The sequence below is a fragment of the Mirounga angustirostris genome, unplaced genomic scaffold (assembly GCF_029215605.1).
Source record: "Mirounga angustirostris isolate CCGP_5_RB_7025 unplaced genomic scaffold, mMirAng1.0.hap1 SCAF_15, whole genome shotgun sequence".
Taxonomy (NCBI): Eukaryota; Metazoa; Chordata; class Mammalia; order Carnivora; family Phocidae; genus Mirounga; species Mirounga angustirostris.
The window spans coordinates 11,998,736-12,019,955 of NW_026991723.1; the positions used below are offsets into that span (position 1 = coordinate 11,998,736).

The following is a 21,220-nucleotide window of genomic DNA, read 5'->3' on the forward strand; positions in this document are numbered from 1 at the left end:
CCTCACACAGGCCGATGGTGCCTGGGCAGGGATAACCCACTGCTAGATGAACCAACTCAGGCTCTGAAGAGGTGATGTACCTCTTGCACCTGCGGCCAGTGTGCTCTGAGAGTGTGGGGAGCGTGGTGGGGTGGGAGTGATGGCTGGTGCGGGAGCTGGGGGGCCTGATGACCAGTCGGCACCATCGTGTTAGCACCACGTGTCAGCACCCCACCATCACCGTCCATCACACTCTGTCCCGATGATGAAACCAGCCAAACTACCTGTCACTGAGCATGGACTCTTGCCACCCACAGGAGCCGTCTCCTCAGTCTCCTTGACAAACTTCAGCTATAACTATGTCCGTTTTACAGAAGAAGAAACTGAGGCTCAGAGATACTCAGCAACGCACATCAGCAGTGGGATCCAACCCCAGATCTGTTGTTTTCAAACCCAAGCATTTTCGCTGACACCATGATCCCCCATACAGACAACGGCAGGGTGTGTATCATTCACAAGGAGTAAGGTTTGTTCAACAAAGAAGCCATGGAGAGCATCAGAAGAACAAATTTGTGCCACCACGTCGGGCCACTGCTCTTCCAGCAGGGACCCAACAAGCGGCAGATCCGGGGAGACTCCCCTTCCTCCCCCGGGAGGAGCTGCGTGGGAGTGCACCACAGGGATCTGCTGGGTTTGGAGACTCCACACCGAGTCGAGTGCCAGAGATAGAAATGCTCGGTCACAGGCCGGGGGAGCACGGAGTGCAGCTGGAGACCGGGGAGATGGGAGTGATTGACTGCTTTTCTCTGGGGGCGCACTGAGGAGTGGGGCCCCGAGTTCTCGGCTCCTCCAGGGCAGAGATTGGGAGGCCGCCATTTTCACTCTCGGCCTCCAAAGCTATACGGAAAGCTTGCAGGGAACAAAAGCTCCCGAGAACAAACCCAGCAGATTACTTAGCGTGGACCAGGCACGGGCAGGGCAATTCCGCCTCCGGCAAAGACATTTGGGAACCACAGCAACAGGCCCCTCCCCCAGAAGATCAGCAAGAACAGCCAGCGAAGACCAAGTTTACCGATCAATGAGAATGGCAGAACTCCAGCCCTAGGAGAATACTGCACATAGAATCCATGGCTTTTTTACCATGATTCTTTAGTCTTTCAAAGTTAATTTTTTAAATTTTATTTTTTCCTTTTTCTTTTCCCCTTTTTAAACATCTTATCAATTCCTTTTTAAAGTCATATTCTATCCTTTCATTGTAGTTAACCTTATTTTGTGTGTGTGTGTATGTGTGTGTGTATGTGTATGTTTTTCTCTCTTTAAAATTTTGGGATACAGTTTCTTCTAACAGACCAAAATATACCCTAAATCTCTAGTGTATGGCTTTGTTCTAGTCTCCCGCCTGATCACATTCTCTATCCCTTTTATTTTTTTTAATTTTATTTTTTCAACCAACTTATCAATTCCTTTTATAAAATCTTTTATAATTTTCATCTTTATAGTCATATTCCATCCCTTCATCATATTTACCCTTATTTTTGTACATACATAAGTTTTTCCTTCTTTAAAATTTGGGAGGCAGCTTCTTCTAACAGACGAAAATACACCCAAAATCTAGTGTGTGGCTCTCATCTATTCACCAGCCTGATCATATATATTTTTTTTCTTTCCCTTTCTTTTCCCCCCAGTTTCAGGTCTCTTCTGATATGTTTAGTGTCTACTTCTCTGGAGTCGTTGTTATGCTTTTAGCATTTTGTTCTTTCATTCATCTACTCTCTGGACAAAATGGCAAGACAGAAAAACTCACCTCAAAAAAAAGAACAAGAGGCAGTACCGACTGCCAGGGACCTAATCAATATGGGCATTGTAAGATGTCAGAAATAGTGCTTAGAATGATGATTATAAAGATACTAGCTGGGCTTGAGAAAAGCATGGAAGATACTAGAGAATCCCTTTCTGGAGAAATAAAAGAACTAAAATCTAACCAAGTCGAAATCAAAAAGGCTATTAATGAGGTGCAATAAAAAATGGAGGCTCTAACTGCTAGGATAAATGAGGCAGAAGAGAGAATCAGTGATATAGAAGACCAAATGATGGAAAATAAAGAAGCTGAGAAAAAGAGAGATAAACAACTACTGGATCACGAGGGCAGAATTCGAGAGATAAGTGATACCATAAGACGAAACAATATTAGAATAATTGGGATCCCAGAAGAAAAAGAAAGGGGGGGGGGGAGAAGGTATATTGGAGCAAATTATAGCAGAGAATTTCCCTAATTTGGGGAAGGAAACAGGCATCAAAATCCAGGAGGCACAGAGAACCCCCCTCAAAATCAGTAAAAATAGGTCAACATCCTGACATCTAATAGTAAAACTTACAAGTCTCAGAGACAAAGAGAAAATCCTGAAAGCAGCTCAGGACAGGAGGTCTGTAACCTACAATGGTAGAAACATTAGATTGGCAGCACACCTACCCACAGACACCTGGCAGGCCAGAAAGGACTGGCAGGATATATTCAGAGCACTAAATGAGAAAAATATGTAGCCAAGAATACTATATCCAGCTAGGCTGTCATTGAAAATAGAAGTACAGATAAAGGGCTTCCAGGACAAAAAAAACTAAAAGAATTTGCAAACACCAAAGCAGCCCTACATGAAATATTGAAAGGGGTCCTCTAAGCAAAGAGAGAACCTAAAAGTAACACAGACCAGAAAGGAACAGAGACAATATACAGTAACAGTCACCTTACAGGCAATACAATGGCACTAAATTCATATCTTTCAATAGTTACCCTGAATGTAAATGGACTAAATGCCCCAATCAAAAGACACAGGCTATCAGATTGGATTAAAAAACAAGACCCATCGATATGCTGTCTGCCAGAGACTCATTTTAGACCCAGAGACACCCCCAGATTGAAAGTGAGGGGGTGGAAAACCATTTACCATGCTAATGGACACCAAAAGAAAGCTGGGGTGGCAATCCTTATATCAGACAAATTAGATTTTAAACCAAAGACTATAATAAGAGATGAGGAAGGACACTATATCCTACTTAAAGGGTCTATCCAACAAGAAGATCTAACAATTTTAACTATCTATGCCCCTAACATGGGAGCAGCCAATTATATAATCCAATTAATAACAAAAGCAAAGAAACACATTGACAACAATACAATAATAGTAGGGGACTTTAACACCCCCTCACTGAAATGGACAGATCATCTAAGCAAAAGATCAACAAGGAAATAAAGGCTTTAAATGACACACTGGACCAAATGGACTTCACAGACATTCAGAACATTCCATCCCAAAGCAACAGAATACACATTCTTCTCTAGTGCCCATGGAACATTCTCTAGAATACATCACATCCTAGGTCACGAATCAGGTCTCAACCGGTACCAAAAGATTGGGTTCATTCCCTGCCTATTTTCAGACCACAATGCTTTGAAACTAGAACTCAATCACAAGAGGAAAGTCAGAAAGAACTCAAATGCATGGAGGCTAAAGAGCATCCTACTGAAGAATGAATGGGCCAACCAGAAAATTAAAGAAGAATTAAAAAAATTCATGGAAACAAATGAAAATGAAAACATAACTGTTCAAAACCTTTGGGATGCAGCAAAGGCGGTCCTAAGAGGAAAGTATATAGCAATACAAGCCTTTCTCAAGAAATAAGAAAGGTCTCAAATACACAACCTAACCTTACACCTAAAGGAGCTGGAGAAAGAATAGCAAATAAAGCCTACGCCCAGCAGAAGAAGAGAAATAATAAAGATCAGAGCAGAAATCAATGAAATAGAAACCAAAAGAACAGTAGAACAGATCAACGAAACTAGGAGCTGGTTCTTTGAAAGAATTAATAAGATTGATAAACCCCTGGCCAGACTTATCAAAAAGAAAAGAGAAATGACTCAAATAAATAAAATCATGAATGAAAGAGGAGAGATCACAACCAAAACCAAAGAAATACAAAGAATTATAAGAACATAGTATGAGCAACTCTATGCCAGCAAATTAGAGAATCTGGAAGAAATGGATGCATTCCTAGAGATGTATAATCTACCAAAACTGAACCAGGAAGAAACAGAAAACCTGAACAGACCTATAACCAGTAAGGAAATTGAAGCAGTCATCAAAAATCTCCCAACAAACAAGAGCCCAGGGCCAGATGGCTTCCCAGGGGAGTTTTACCATTTTTTAAAAACGATTTTTTAAAAAAGATTTTTTAATTTATTTATTTGACAGAGAGAGAGTGAGAGCAGGAGCACAAGCAGGGGGAGTGGGAGAGGGAGAAGCAGGCTTCCTGCTGAGAAGGGAGCCTGATGTGGGGCTCAATCCCAGGAACCTGGGATCATGACCTGAGCCAAAAGCAGATGCTTAATGACTGAGCCACCCAGGTGCCCCTCTACCAAACATTTAAAGAAGAATTAATACTTACTCTTCTGAAATTGTTCCAAAAAAATAGAAATGGAAGGAAAACTTCCAAACTCATTTTATGAGGCCAACATTACCTTGATGCCAAAACCAGACAAAGACCCCATCAAAAAGGATTACAGGCCTGTATCCCTGATAAACATGGATGCAAAAATTGTCACCAAAATACTAGCCAATAGGATCCAACAGTGCATTAAAAGGATTATTCACCACAACCAAGTGGGATTTATTCCTGGGCTGCAAGGTTGGTTCAACATTCACAAATCAATGTGATACAGTATGTTAATAAAAGAAAGAACAAGAACCATATGATCCTCTCAATAGATGCAGAAAAAGCATTTGATAAAGTATAATATCCTTTCTTGATTAAAACTCTTCAGAGAATAGCAAAAGAGGGTACACACCTCAATATCCTAAAAGCCATCTACGAAAACCCACAGTAAATATCATTCTCAATGGGGAAAAACTGAGAGCTTTCCCCCTAAGGTCAGGAACATGGCAGGCATGCCCACTGTCACCACTGCTGCTCAACATAGTACTAGAAATCCTAGCCTCAGCAATCAGATAAAAGAAATAAAAGGCATCCAAATATGATGAAGATCATATTTGCAGATAATATGATACTTTATGTGGAAAACCCAAAAGACTCCATCCCAAAACTACTAGAACTCATACAGGAATTCAGCAAAGTGGCAGGACATAAAATCAATCCACAGAAATCAGTGACATTTCTATACACCAACAAGATAGAAGAAAGAGAATTTAAGAAGTCGATCCCATTTACAATTGCACCCAAAACCATAAGATACCTAAGAATAAATCTAACCAAAGAAGCAGAGAATCTGTACTCAGAAAACTATAGAATACTCGGGGGGAGAGGAATACTCAATTCCAACCGGTCCCCAGAATTGAGCTGGATATCTACCAGACCACTCTGAACACCCATGAAATCAGCCTGAGATGTAAGAAGATATATCTGGATCTCTACAAACAGAATATCGCAGGCAGTTGGTTTCAAGGTATAAAGCAGGGAGCCGTGATTCCGCAGGCAGATATCGGAGGATAAATGGAAGGGGGAGGGAGCCGTGCGGATCCTGCACCACCGGTGAGTGACAGCCTCCCGAGCTGGGGACCAGGCACAGACTGGCAGACCAGTGGCGGCAGGGAACGGACTTTCGGGCAGCTCCCCGACGGAAACCCAGAGCAGCGGAGCCACATGTGCAAACTGGGGGCGACTGGCGGTTTTAGAAGCACAAAGGGAAGAGACGTGCCCTGACCGAGAGGCGAGGACTGGGAGCCCAGCTGATGGGCGCACAACCCAGGATGCTGCAGTTTTTAGCAGCATAGACAGAAACGGAGATAGTGTGGCCTGGAGAGCTTACTGAAGAACAGACTGTGATCTCTCTATTCTGAGGCAGAGGGTTGGAAACCATCTCTTCTACTCTGACTCTTGGAAGAGACGCAGAAAGTCACCAGAGAACAAAAGCCCCCCAAAACCGGTTTTCACTGAGCCCATCCCCTCCACAGGGGGCAGGACAACTCTGCCCAAACAGGGTTGCCTGAGTAACAGCATGGCAGGCCCCTCCCCCCAGAAGACAGGCTGGGAGAACAAGAGGCTGACAACCCTAAGGTCCCTATAAAACAGGTGCATCTTGCTTGGGTTGTGGTCAATAATTTGGACTCCGTACATTCCCTCAACCACCCCTCAACAGAATGACTAGGAGGACGAACCCCCAAAATAGGAAAGACTCAGAGACTGACTTCTGCCACAGATTTACAAATGGATACAGATATAACCAAGATGTTGGAAATGGAATTCAGGGTAGCACTTGTGAAGACAATAGCTAAAATGGAGAAATTGATTAATGGCAACATACAGTCTCTAAGGGCAGAAATGAAAGCTGAATTGGCAGAACTTAAAAATGCTATCAATGAGATCCAATCTAAACTAGATACTTTAACAGCTAGGGTAAATGAGGCAGAAGAATGAATTAGTGATCTAGAAGACCAACTGATAGAAAAGAAGGGTAAAGAGGAGGCCAAGGAGAAACAACTCAAAATCCATGAAAACACAATCAGAGAAATAAGTGACACCATGAAACGGTCCAATGTCAGAATTACTGGGATCCCTGAGGGGGTGGAGAGAGAGAGAGAGAGGACTAGAAGATATATTTGAGCAAATCATAGCTGAGAACTTCCCTAATCTGGGGAATGAAACAAACATTTGTGTCTTAGAGGCAGAGAGGAACCCTCCCAAGATCAAGGAAAACAGGCCAACACCTCGGCATGTAATAGTAAAACTTGCAAATCTTAGAACCAAGGAAACCATCTTAAGAGCAATTAGGGGGAAGGGATTCCTTACATACAGAGGAAGGAACATCAGAATAACATCAGACCTATCCACAGAGACCTGGCAAGCCAGAAAGGCCTGGCAAGACATATTCAGGGTACTAAGCTTTACCCTGCGGCCTCTGCTCTGGCGGGAGCACCCCGGCGGAGCTCCAGACACATGCGGAGGGGACAGCCATGGGCTTTGGACAGAGGCAGCCCCAGGATGACTTGAAAGTGGGGCATCCTGGGTCCTCCTAAAGACAGAAAATTAGTGGCTGGTGAACAGTCTGTATGGCATTCTCAGATGCCTTTACCCGAGTGAGAAATCTGCCTCCATCAGGACCTCAGATGTCTGACAGCCCTATGTGACATCAGGATAGGATATTCCTGTAAATATACTGCAGGACGTGTGGCACTCTACAACACTGACAACATTTACTGCATGTTGATGTGCCAGAATTGGTAAACTCATTCTACATATCTTAATCTTCCCAACAGGCCTACAAGAGAAAGAGAATGCAGGGCGGAGAGGGAGAGAATCTTAAGCAAGCTCCAGGCCCCAACAGAGCCCGATGCTGGGTCCCATCTCACAACTCTGAGATCATGACTTCAGTGAAAATCAAGAGTCAGACGCTCAACCGACTGATCCAACCAGGTGCCTCAAAGATTTACTTTATTAAAGGATGGAGTAGAGTAAGGTTCCCATTTTAGTTTTACATATATAGTAGTACAACTGCTAAATTAGGGACACAAAGATGTTACAGATACATGTAATAAACAGTTACATAATAATACAACACAGAAAAGTCATTCTGAGATTATTTCAACAATATATCAAGAATAATCTCCCTAGGGGTGCCTGGGTGACTCAGTTGTTAAGCCTCTGCCTTCAGTTCAGGTCATGACCCCAGGGTCCTGGGATCTAGCCCTGCATTGGGCTCCCACTCGGCGGGAGGCTTGCTTCTCCCTCTCCCACTCCCCTCCCCCAGCTTGTGTTCCCTCTCTTGCTGTCTCTCTCCCTGTCAAATAAATAAAATCTTAAAAAAAAAAGACATATTCAGGATACTAAACGAGAAGAACATGCAGACAAGAATACTTTATCTGGCAAGGTTGTCACTGAGAATGGATGGAGAGATGCAGAGCTTCCAAGACCGGCATAAGCTGAAAGAATATATGACCACTAAGCTGGTCCTGCAAGAAATATTAAGGGGGGTTCTATAAAAGGAGAAAGACCCCAAGAGGGATATAGAACAGAAATTTACAGAGACAATCTATAGAAACAAGGACTTCACAGGCAACATGATGACAATCAATTCATATCTTTCAATAATCACTCTCAACATGAATGGCCTAAATGCTCCCATAAAACGGCACAGGGTTGCAGATTGGATAAAAAGACAGGACCCATCCATATGCTGTCTACAAGAGACTCATTTTGAACCTAAAGATACATCCAGACTGAAAGTGAAGGGATGCAGATCCATCTTCCATGCCAACGGACATCAAAAGAAAGCTGGGGTAGCAATTCTTATATCAGACAACTTAGTATTTAAGCTAAAGACTGTAGTCAGAGACACAGAAGGACACTATATCATTCTTAAAGGGTCTATGCAACAAGATCTAACAATTGTAAATATCTATGCCCCCAACATGGGAGCAGCCATCTACATAAGCCAACTGTTAACCAAAATAAAGAGTCATATTGATAATAACATGTTAATTGTAGGAGACCTCAATACTCCACTCTCAGCAACAGACAGATCATCTAAGCAGAAAATCAACAAAGAAACAAGAGCTTTAAATGATGGACCAGATGGACCTCACAGATATACACAGAACATTGCACCCTAAAACAACAGAATACTTATTCTTCTCGAGTGCACACGGAACTTTCTCCAGAATAGACCACCTACTGGGTCACAAATCAGGTCTCAGCCGATACCAAAAGACTGAGATTATTCCCTGCATATTCTCAGATCATAATGCTTTAAAACTGGAACTCAATCACACGAAAAAATTTGGAAGAAATTCAAACACTTGGAAGCTAAAGACCACTCTGCTCAAGAATGTTTGGGTCAACCAGGAAATCCAAGAAGAACTTAAACAATTCATGGAAACCAATAAGATCTAAAACACATTGGTCTAAAACCTATGGGATACTGCAAAGGAGGTCCTAAGGGGGAAATACATGGCCATCCAAGCCCCACTCAAAGAACAGGAAAATCCCTAATTCACCAACTAACTTTACACCTTAAAGAACTAGAGAAAAAGCAACAAATGATGCCTAAGCCACGGATTAAAAGAGAAATAATTAAGATTAGAGCAGAGATCAATGAATTAGAAACCAGAAACATAGTAGACCAGATCAACGAAACTAGAAGCTGATTCTTTGAAAGAATAAGATTGATAAGCTACTGGCCAGACTTATCCAAAAGAAAAGAGAAAGGACGCAAATTAATAAAATTATGAATGAAACAGGGGAGAGATCACAACTAACACCAAGGACATAGAAACAATTATTAGAAATTATTATCAACAACTATATGCCAATAAATTAAGCAACCTGGACGAAACAGATGCCTTCCTGGAAACCTATAAACTGCCAAGACTGAAACAGAAAGAAACTGAAAACCTGAATAGGCCAAAAACCAGTAACAAGATTGAAGCAGTGATCAAAAACCTCCCAAAAAACAAGAGTCCAGGGCCTGATGGATTCCCTGGGGAATTTACCAAACATTCAAAGAAGAAATAATACCTATTCTCCTGAAGCTGTTTCAAAAAATAGAAACAGGAGGAAAGTTTCCAGACTCATTCTATGAGGCTAGCATTACCTTAATCCCCAAACCAGGCAAAGATCCCATCAAAAAGGAGAATTTCAGGCCGATATTGGATTCCAAAATCCTCAACAAAATCCTAGCTAATAGGATCCAACAATACATTAAAAGGATCCACCACGACCAAGTGGAATTTATTCCCAGGATGTAAGGGTGGTTCAACATTTGCAAATCAATGTGATAGGACACATTAATAAGAGGAGAGAGAAGAACCATATGGTCCTCTCAGTTGATGCAGAAAAAGCATTTGACAAAATACAGCATCCTTTCCTGATTAAAACCCTTCAGAGTATAGGGATAAAGGGAACATTCCTCAATTTCATAAAATCCATCTACGAAAAACCCACAGTGAATACCATCCTCAATGGGGAAAAGATGAGAGCCTTTCCCTTAAGGTCAGGAACACGTCAAGGATGCCCACTCTCGCCACTGTTGCTCAACATAGTACTAGAAGTCCTAGCAACAGCATTCAGACAACAAAAAGAAATAAAAGATATTCAAACTGGCAAAGAAGAAGTCAAACTCTTTTTGCAGATGACATGATACTTTATGTGTAAAACCCAAAAGACTCCACCCCCAAATTACTAGAACTCATCCAGCAATTTAGTAATGTGGCAGGATACAAAATCAATGCACAGAAATCAGTTGCTTTCTTATACACTGACAATGCAACTGTAGAAAGAGAAATTAGAGAATCGATTCCATTTACAATAGCACCAAAAACCGTAAGATACCTCAGAATAAACCTAACCAAAGAGGTAAAGGATCTATACTCTAGGAACTACAGAACACTCTGAAAGAAACTGAAGACACAAAAAGATGGAAAAACATTCCATGCTCATGGATCGGAAGAATAAACATTGTTAAAATGTCTATGCTACCCAGAGCAATCTATACCTTCAATGCCATCCCGATCAAAATTCCAATGACATTTTTCAAAGTGCTGGAGCAAATAATCCTAAAATTTGTATGGAATCAGAAAAGACCCCAAATCGCCAAGGAAATGTTGAAAAAGAAAAACAAAGCTGGGGGCATCATGTTGCCCGATTTCAAGCTATGTTACAAAGCAGTGATCACCAAGACAGCATGGTACTGGCACAAAAACAGACATATAGACCAATGGAACAGAATAGAGAGCCCAGATATGGACCCTCAACTCTATGGTCAAATAATGTTCGACAAAGCAGGAAAAAATTATGCAATGGAAAAAAGACAGTCTCTTCAATAAATGGTGCTGGGAAAATTGGACAGCTATATAGAGAAGAATGAAACTTGACCATTCTCTAACACCATGCACAAAGATAAACTCACAATGGATTAAAGACCTCAATGTGAGACAGGAATCCATCAATATCCTAGACAGTGGCCACAGCAACTTCTTTCAAGATACATCTCCAAAGGCTAGTGAAGCAAGAGCAAAAATGAACTACTGGGACTTCATCAAGATAAAAAGCTTTTGCACAGCAAAGGAAACAGTCAACAAAACAAAGAGGCAACCAACAGAATGGGAGAAGATACTTGCAAATGACATAGCAGATAAAGGGCTAGTATCCAAAATCTATAAAGAACTTAACAAACTCAACACCCAAAGAACAAATAATCCAATCAGGAAATGGGCAGAAGACATGAACAGACATTTCTGCAAAGAAGACATCCAAATGACCAACAGACATAGGAAAAAGTGCTCAACATCACTCGGCATCAGGGAAATACAAATTAAAACCTCAATGAGATACCACCTCACATCAGTCAGAATGGCTAAAATTAACAAGTCAGGAAACGACAGATGTTGGCGGGGATGCGGAGAAAGGGGAACCCTCCTACACTGTTGGTGGGAATGCAAGCTGGTGCAGCCACTCTGGAAAACAGTATGAAGGTTCCTCAAAAAGTTGAAAATAGAGCTACCCTATGATCCAGCAATTGCACTACTGGGTATTTACCCCAAGGATACAAATGTAGGGATCCGAAGGGGTATGTGCACTCCGATGTTTATAGCAACAATGTCCACAATAGCCAAACTGTGGAAAGAGCCAAGATGTCCATCGACAGATGAATGGATAAAGAAAAAGTGGTATATATATACAATGGAATATTATGCAGCCATCAAAAGGAATGAGATCTTGCCATTTGCAACGATGTGGATGGAACTGGAGGGTATTATGCTGAGGGAAATAAGTCAATCAGAGAAAGATATGTATCATATGACCTCACTGATATGAAGAATTCTTAATCTCAGGAAACAACCTGAGTGTTGCTGGAGTGGTGGGGGGTGGGAGGGATGGGGTGCCTGGGTGATAAGACATTGGGGAGGGTATGTGCTATGGTGAGTATTGTGAATTGTGTAGGATTGTTGTTGAATCACAGACCCGTACCTCTGAAACAAATAATACATTATATGTTAAAAAAAAAAAGAAGACAGTAGGAAGGGAAAAAGGAAGGGGGGGGAATTGGAGGGGGAGATGAACCATGAGAGACTATGGACTCTGAGAGACAAACTGAGGGTTCTAGAGGGGATGGGGTGGGGGGATGGGTTGCTTGGTGATGGGTATTAAAGAGGGCACGTACTGCATGGAGCACTGGGTGTTATACGCTAACAATGAATCGTGGAACACTACATCAAAAACTAATGATGTAATGTATGGTGGTTAACAAAATAAAATGAAATTAAAAAAAAATCAGAGAAAATTCTCTTCCCTCTGCATGCTTATAGCACTTCACCTCTATGTTGCCATTAGGGTCCACTGAACCCTTTTATTTTATAAGATTTTATTTGAGAGACAGAGTGAGGGAGTGAGCATGAGTGGCGGGGAGGGGCAGAGGGAGAGGGAGAAACAGACTTCCCACTGAGCAGGGAGCTCGACATGGGGCTCGATCCCAGGACCCCGAGATCATGACCTAAGCCAAAGGCAGACACTTCACCGACTGAGCCACCCAGGTGCCCCAACACTGAACCCTTTTAATTGAGTCATCCCCCACATGCATGCTAATATTTTGGCTTCTCCATAGTTCAGCTCAGCCTAAGGGAGGCCCAATTAAACATGTCTGAATGAAAACGGACATTCGAAGCGGGTTCCTCAATCTTTTTTTTTTTAAGTAACCTCTATAGCCAATGTGGGGCTTGAACTCATGACCTCAAGATCAGAAGTCACACGCTCCATGGTCTGAGCCAGGCAGGCACCCCTACGTTCTTTAATCTTTGATGTATATTAAGAAGGGATAGAAGTTATTTAAGTGTAAGATGTAACAAAAAGAAATTAAATGAGGCCAAAGAGGACTGTTTTTTTCTCTGGGTAAGATAACCTTTTGAGGCATCAGAAGAGATCTGTTTCATTAAAAACAAAGAGGCACCTATCCCTGCGTCCTTTACACATTCACTTTGACTTCCCACCCTCGGACTGCTCAGCCATGGATGTTGGCTTTTGTGATTTTCCTTAGTTTAGGATAACTATTGCATGGATTCATTCATTTTCCCCTCTCTCTCTCATATACACACATAGAGCTAAGTTCTAGCCCCCAGGCCTTCAGGAAACCCTGAGGGATTCCAGTCTGCCTGTGGGTCTCAGTGCCTGGCATGGAGCTGAGGTCGACATTCGCTGTAGTGAAGGCGGAATGCTCCTACTGGGCCATGCCATCAGCAAGCGCCATACACGCAGGGGCTTGATTTCTAGGAAAAACATCTAATTTCTTCCTCTCAGATACGTTTTAGTCTCACGTGAGTAGCTATCCTCAGCCTTATGCAAGAGTGTCCGTTCGGGCTGAACAAGAGGTAATTACGCTCCGGTGTGAGGGGGAGCACACAGCCTGTACCAGAAGTCCCCCCTTCTCACGGCACGTGTGGATCCCATTATGCAAGCTCCAGGGGATGACACGCTCCCTTGGATCACAGCCACGGCCACCACGAAGGAAACCGTGCTCTCAGACTTGAAGCATTTCCATGATTTCCAACAGGGATGGCCAGTCACCTCAAGTACATCTATCTGACTCTAAGCAACTGGATTACCGAGCGGCAGGAAATTCAGTTAAGGCTGAATCTAGGCTTAGGAAAAGAGAGTGCTGTGATTGATTAGTGATGCCTGCAAGGGGCACAGTACAGAGAGTGGTGTTATGTGAGCCAAATATACTGTCTTTGATCTAGGAACGATTTCAGGGAGGAGCCTATATTAGTAACTTGGTGGTTCAGAGCCTGAGTGCGAGCACATGCCTTTATCCGTGTCCTCCCTCCTGTGGGCCTGACACTTAGTGTCTGTTCATGATATGAATGACTGAAAAGCAGTCACATATCATCCATCTGAGGTGTATAACATTAGTCATCTTCTCCCACTTCCAGGTACCTTAATGATGCTCTGGCAGGTGGACAGAGGCAAGCCCACCAGGCTGGTGCCGTTTATGGACATGATCTGGTCCCCGATGTTCAGCTTCCCTGATTTCTCGGCGGGCCCTCCGTGCATCATGTTGGCTATGATCACGGTTGGCAAGATGGACCCCCAGCCAGACTCCACAATCACCACACCTAGGATTTCTCCTTTCTGCTTCTCTATGAAGACCTAAAAGGAAAACACAAAACCAAAAACCTGAATCAGCAACCACCCAGAGTAGGGGCACAAATCAAAGCTTCCCCCCAACTTCCTGGCTTGACTACAGGAGAAAGGCATTTCCTTGATGGTTCTGACCCAGACAAGTCCTGTCTCCTCTCGATTCCATGGCATTTGGTAAGAAATGATGTAACACAGGTTCGTATAATTTCTTGTAAAGCTTGCTCCACATGAGCAATCTTGCCTTGGCCAGATGAACACAAAGGACACCAGATGCTTTTATCCCAGTTCTCGGGGAGCGGGAAGAGAGGCTGTGTGGGTGGGGACGTCGGTGGTGCATTACGGTTTCCAGAAATAGCTTTTGGATTTTATGCACAGGCTGCCCCATTCCCCAGAGCTTCACAAATTCCCTCCCACATTTAAGATTCTTGAGTTAAAAATAAACAAATAGACATTATAGAAACATTTCTTTGCAAGGAGCAAGCTGAAGAGAAAGGAAAAGAAAAAGGGATGCTAAGGTTGTCACAACCAAAAGGTTGGAAGCGCACGTAGAAGACCATATTCTAGATAGGCATAATTTTGTGTGGCCTTCCTTGGCAGGGCAGAGAAGACAGGGGTCAGGTTTGGATACCTGCAGTCAGCGAAGGTTTGCAGAGACACTACAAAGGGGCAAGACACTTTCTGGAAGCCTCTGACAAAGAGCGTATTATTTATTTACTCGTAGTCATGGATACACATAGGCTTGAACACACGCCGTTGTGGTGGCTGCTGGGGCCTGACAAAGCCCCTCTCAGGCTGGTGTCCCTTCTCTTGGCCGATGAAACTCGCGGCTGGCCGCTACTCTGGAGAGCTGCCCAACGGGAGACACTCCCTATGATGGGTTGTTGTGTTGCCCTCGAAATTCCTATGTTGGAGGCCAAACTGCCAGGACCTCAGAATATAACCTGATTTGGATACAGAGTCTTTACAGAGGCAATCAAGTTAAAATGAGGTCTTTAGGGTGGGCCCTGATTCAGGATGACTGGTGTCCTCACAGGAAGGGGAGGTATGGACGCAGACACATACAAGCAGAGACGGGAGACAATGTGAAGACACAGGGGGAAGACCGTTCTCTCCGAGCCAGGGTGAGGGGCCTGGAACACACCCTTGCCCCTCAGCCCTCAGAAGGAACTGACCCTGTGGACACCTTGATCTTGGACTTCAAGCCTCTAGAACAGTGAGACAATACGTTTTTTGTTGTGAAGCGGCCCGGTCTGCTGTAGTCTGTTAAGGTGGCCTGAGCGCACTGAGACACCCCGTTCTGATCTTGGTGTCAGTGACTGACTGCCTGCCAAACCCTTTGACCCGAGGTGGGACAAGCCCACCCTGCGATCTGTGACCCAGAGCCTCCTCTGGATCAGAATGAAGCTCATCCCTCCAGCAAGGCCACGTTCCTCCTCAGCGTCCCCACCACGCTGCTGCCCACACTCGCTTCTTCCTGAGGGCACTCTCCCCAAAACCCCTTCAACAAGAGTCCCTGTCTCAGGCTCTGCTTCTAGGGAACGGAGGACACCTAACCTACATCACCAAAGAAAAAGATCGCTTTCTCATCAAGGTACTTTTGTCTACTGGATAAAGCCCAAGCCCCTCAGCTAGACTTTCAAGGCCCCCAGTTCTGACCTGAACCCTGTGGGGGCCTCTTCACGTCCTCTTCCACACACACCCTGTGCTCCAGCAGGGCTCTCTTATCCATGGCTCCCCAGACAATCCCTGAGCTTTCTGACCTTCCTGCTTCCGTTACTTTGGCCCAGCCCTCTCAAATCCTTCACGCTTTCCGAAGAACACCCATACCTCCAGACCAGCTCAGATGGCTACGTTCTCCTCCAAAGCTCTGTCTGAACTTGCGGGGCTGCCCCCTGCACAGCATCTATCACCTGAGTCCCAACCCCTGCTCTCTTCTGTCGCGCACAGGGGTCTCTGACTAGCGCTTGTGTCCAGCACCATCACTTACCTTCTCCGTGCCCTTTCCTAGATGGTGGGCTTGGTAAGGGCGGGGTTCAGGTCCTGTTCACCTCTGGAACCCACCCCAAACTTAGCTTAGGACTGCCAGGAGCAGAGGATGCCCCACTGTGGGGACGGCCCTCCAAAGTGGTCTTTAATGACAGGGCCTTATGAAAGGGGAGCCAGAGATGGGCCCGAGCCCTCAGCAACATCCTGCCAACTACACTCCCCCCTGCCCCCCCTCCCCCCCCAAACTGTTCCACCTTCCTTCCACAGCAGGGCCGCCCCACACTCCTGGGCCTTCTGCCTGGCTGGCTGAGCTCAGAGAAGTACCTACATCTTTGCAGTTTTCCGACTTGGAGAAGTGGATCAGGTCATCGTTGTACATGTCCTGGGTGTTGAGCAGGTCACTATACTCCTTCTGGCTGAGATCTTCAGGGTTGATCCCATTGGCCCTGAGGAATTCCTGGTACGCCACGCTGAATGCCTGCCCAATGGACTGTGCGATCAGCTGGGCCTAGACAGTAGCCAGAGAGGGAAGACAGAAGTCAACGGGGCAGCAGGACTGGGAGCCCCAGGTGTCAGCTGGGCCAGTGGGTCTACACGTGGCACGAATCCCTGCCAGAGCCCATGCTCAGAATTACAGGGACATGTTTCATTAGGACAGTGACCCCAAGGTGGCTACTGGCATTCAGGGGACAGGAGTCAGAGATGCTGGACTTATGGCCATGTGAAGGACCATCCTACATAGTGATAAGCCATCCTACAACCCGAACGATTCTCGAATGTCCCCCCGGATGCTCGCATGCATGTAACACCAGGAGCAAACCGTCTGAGGCCGGGACTCAACTTCAATTTATATAAAACACAAAGGCATTAATTGCCTGGCTCTAATTCACATGGAATGTTCCAAGAATACAGCTGCTGTGTAAAGTAAGAGATGATGATGATGATTGGCTTTGCCCAGCACTTTACCAGAAATAAGCTTTGTGACTTTGGAAAATCATTAGCATCAATGCTGTTCGTGGTATCTGGGTGGCCAGCAAATCACAGCGCCGTCAGCCCACGTTTGCCGCACAGCGAGGGAATCCTACAGGAGTGTGTGTTCTGCAGATCGATTTTCTTATTGAGCCCTCAATTCAAAATGTCAAACAGAAGTGTTTACGATAGTCAGCGAAATACCACGTTCTCACATCGAAGCCTATTACTCAAGTAGGTGTAAGCATCTGATGGCTCTGCTATTCCTTCCGGAGAGGCTGGGCCCAAGCACTTGTATACTGTAGGAAGGACAACTTTATTTTAGCTTTGCTTTCCTTTTATTTTTTTCTCTTGTGTTACATTTATGGCAATACTTCCGCTTGTGAACAAATTTTCAAAACGGGAGATTATATTATCTATGAATTTTATCTCAGGACAGTAACGGGGCATCACATCTGTTGTACAAAGGGGGTTTGGGCCCCCTTGGGACCCCTGCTTGAGTCCAGCCCCACATTTTCCAGGTGAGGAGACTGAGGCCCAGAGACGTGAAAGAACCTGCTCAAGGTCACACAGCTCACAGGACAGGAACGCTGCTTCCGTGGTTCCTTCTCCGGCACTGGGCTTTGACAGCGTCTTCCTGCACTAAGTCATCCAGGCTATGGGTTCGGCCAGTCAGCAGCCACCGGGCACTTCTCACGTGTCCGTGGTGCATTAAAAGCTATCCGAGGACCGCTGCAGCAATCTGGACATCAAGCCTATGACTGACGGAAGCAGGACGGAGCCACAGGCCCTCATCCTAAGCTCTTGAGGCCATGTTTCAGAATCTAGAAATTTCTGTGTATCACAGAGGTAAAAGCTGCATCTATCATACACTGCCTAAAAACCCCACTAGAACCTGGGGAAGTGCCCTATAAACAATCAGTAATATTCCTGCAGCAAAATGTGTAAGATTCATGGTAAGCTGGACAAATCCTATAAATTGTCTCATGGCAGTTCAGGCAGGTTTATCAGATGACTGACTACAAAAATCCCTTTTGCTTCTCAGAGCTCTTTTTTTAACCCCCCTAAGATAGATAGATAGATAGATACATACATACATAGATTTATTTATTTAAAAGATTTTTATTTATTTGACAGAGAGAGAGATAGTGAGAGCAGGAACACAAGCAGGGGGAGTGGGAGAGGGAGAAGCAGGCTTCCCGCAGAGCAGGTAGCCTGATGTGGGGCTCAGTCCCAGAACCCTGGGATCACGACCCGAGCCGAAGGCAGACGCTCAACGACTGACCCACTCAGGCGCCCCCCCTAAGATTTATTTATTTTAGAGAGAGCGCGCGCGCATGAGTGGGGAGAGGCAGGAGGCGGCGGAGAGAGAGAATCTCAAGCAGACTCCACGCTGAGCGCGGAGCCCAGTGCAGGGCTCGATCCCACAACCCCGAGATCACGACCTGCGGCGAAATCAAGAGTCGGACGCTTACCCCACCGAGCCACGCAGACGCCCCTCTCAGAGCGCTTTAGACTGCGGAATGGTAGGTCTGTTATATCGTCCCCACTGCACAGGCAGGGAACAGAGGATGACAGTTAAGGTGTTCACTCCCTGGGAAGGGGGTGACGCGGGGGCTGAATCCCGGCAGATGGATTCCAAAGCCCACCCTCGCACCCACCACGTGGGACTGCCTCTCCGTAGAAAAACAACGAAAATCTCCAAATCGTGTTATAAACACACACACGCACACGCAATCCTAACCTCCTCTTCCTCTCCTCGCCTGCACGGAGTTTGGCTAAACGCCCCTAAGGGACGGTGAAATCAGAGCTGCTCCGTGGCTATGCCGAACTTTTCTCAACTCCACGAGCCACAACAAGGACGCCCCGCCCTGCGACCTGAGTAAGAGGGGAGGGGCATGAGCAGCGCGTGCTGGAAACACGGTGGGTGGGGCCCGCTGGGGGCACGAGGGGGGGCGAGTCGGGAGCACGGAGGGGGGGCGGGCGGCGCGCCGGGAGCACGGTGGGAGGGGGCGCGCCAGGAGCACGGCAGGGGTGGGGAGCCGCCCGGGAGGACGGGGCGGGGGGGGGGAGGTGCGCGCCGGGAGCATGGTGCGGGGGCGGGGGCGCCCAGGAGGACGGGGCGGGGGGCACGCGCGTCGGGAGCACGGTCGGCTCGCAAGCTACGCGTCGCGGGCGGATGCGCGGGGCAAGCGCACAGGCTGTTGCTGTGGGGTCACGCGGCGGCCCAGGGAGGGGGGCACTGTCATTTCACACCAGCTCTCCCAGCTCTGGAGCCAACGCTCTTCCTCGATGCTTGCATCGGAAGCGAACGGGTAAGATCCCCAGGCCCGCTCCTGTCCTAACGCTTGCTTGCCCATCCTTCCCTTCGGTCCGGAACTCTGAGGAAGCACAACCCCTCCTTGGACGCTGCAAGCCGGGCGGAGGCGGCAGAGGGCCGTAGGCACCCGCATGCCTGGCGAGCAGGGCTAATTAGCTCCACCTTTCCACCAGCCTGCAGGACACATGAGCCCTAAGTTTCTAAATTCAACTTTCGAAACCTTGAGAAACTTCAAAACTCATTCGCTCCCAGTCTGCGTGCTTGGCCTGAGGCTTTAAAGGAAGAGCAGGGAGAATGGCTTGGGGGAGGCACTTCAAGCTCTTCCCCCCCCCCCCCCCCCCGTGATCTTGTCCCTGGGGGCCTGTGTTCTAGAGAAGCAGACCAGTAAAAGGGCAGAAAGTGTGAGCATCTCCCGGGCCCTGCGGCCGCAGCTGTAACAGCTCTGAGTCCCGGGGAAGAGCAGCTTGCCTCTGCCTCTTGACTTCTTGCAGGAAGGCAATTTACTGCAGCTAGATGAACGCTCTCCTGGAGAAAAATGGCCTCCTGGACGGAGCCAAGGCGACCACAGGCAATTTTTCTTTAAGGAGCAAAGGGCTCTCTGCTCAATATGAGAAAGAGAGCTTACTCCGCGGTGGCAGGGGAAAAAATCACAGTCGGTGGCACCCACACGGCCCTCCTGGCGGGGGGGGGGGGATGGGGGGGGAGCTCTGTGGTTTCAGACCTTCCTGGGGCTGTGGCCCTGGCCCTCAAGGGAGCTTCTAAGGCCTGACAAGCTTTAGGAGAAACTCAGTGCTAATGTAGCTTGAAGCCTGGACACCTCTCCAGCAGTTCCAGGGAGGAACAGGGGTAAGAAGCCAAACAGAAGAAGGGGCCCTGCCTCTGTTGTAAATGAATTTTCTCTGTTGACCACATCACCTGGAAAGATGGGAGTTGGGGATCACTGACTTTGTGACAGGAGCAGCAGCTGGTGCTGGTCCAGCAGGTGGTAATCCTGCCCCCCGGGGGTAGGAGCAGGAATCCTCACTTTCCTGTGGTCTGGAGGGCAATCCTACACAACCAAGAACTGTCCTCCCCAAATGCCCTCATGCCCAGGTGAGATGTTCCTGGGGCCCCCATTGGTCTGACCATTTGACCACATTCCTTCTACTTGTCTCTCATACTAAGCTGTCCTCAAACTACACCAGCAGGTCCCTGCCTCAGGGCCTTTGCACTTGCTCTTTCCCCTCTCTCAGTTGATACAGGTCTCTCCTTAAATATCACCTCCTCAGAGAAGGCTTTGTTGATTACCTCACCTGACATAGCTCCTATCCCAGTGTTATTTTTCCTTATAAAACTCCTACCTAGTTTTATATTAAGTATATTTACCTATTTTATTTTCTGTCTCCCTATAAGCCTCATGATGAATACTTCGGCTATTTATTCAGCCTTATAGCCCTAAAAGAGTGCTTGGCACATAGTAGGTGCTCACTAAATACTTGTTTCATGTATGATTAATGAGACCGATTCAGGTTCTGAGAAAGAGAGAATCTGGCCCACCCAGGGGCAGCCCAGGTCACCCGGAGGGACATCAGGGGAGGCACCCTTACATCCTCAGACTCAAAGACGTGGCAGATCATCTTGTACTGCCTTTTTCCATCCTGGGATGGGTGGGAGGCTTCCACGTTCTCCTGGGAGTTGGAGCGGGGCATCCGCCTGCGGGCCATCAGCACGACAATGTTCCCGATGTCTGCTATATAGGAGATGGTCCTCAGAGGGTGGTCCATCATCGTCTCCTGGAGGGCGCAAGGGAGAGGATGCTAAGTCCCGTGCAGCATCTGATGGCCCATGAGA

At 46.4% G+C, this 21,220-nt stretch overlaps 1 protein-coding gene across 4 annotated transcripts in view; it reads right to left on the reverse strand.

The window, feature by feature from the left end:
• Positions 1-21,220, reverse strand: part of APBA1 (amyloid beta precursor protein binding family A member 1) — a 210,138-nt gene that overhangs the window by 6,833 nt on the left and 182,085 nt on the right. For all 4 annotated transcript variants that reach the window (XM_045882231.3, XM_045882229.3, XM_054509160.2 and 1 more), the window contains 3 exons: positions 20,977-21,162; positions 16,430-16,609; positions 13,912-14,124 (listed from right to left, as the gene is read on the reverse strand). In XM_045882231.3, the coding sequence (XP_045738187.1) occupies positions 13,912-14,124; positions 16,430-16,609; positions 20,977-21,162 (579 nt within the window). The remainder of the gene's footprint in view (positions 1-13,911; positions 14,125-16,429; positions 16,610-20,976; positions 21,163-21,220) is intronic.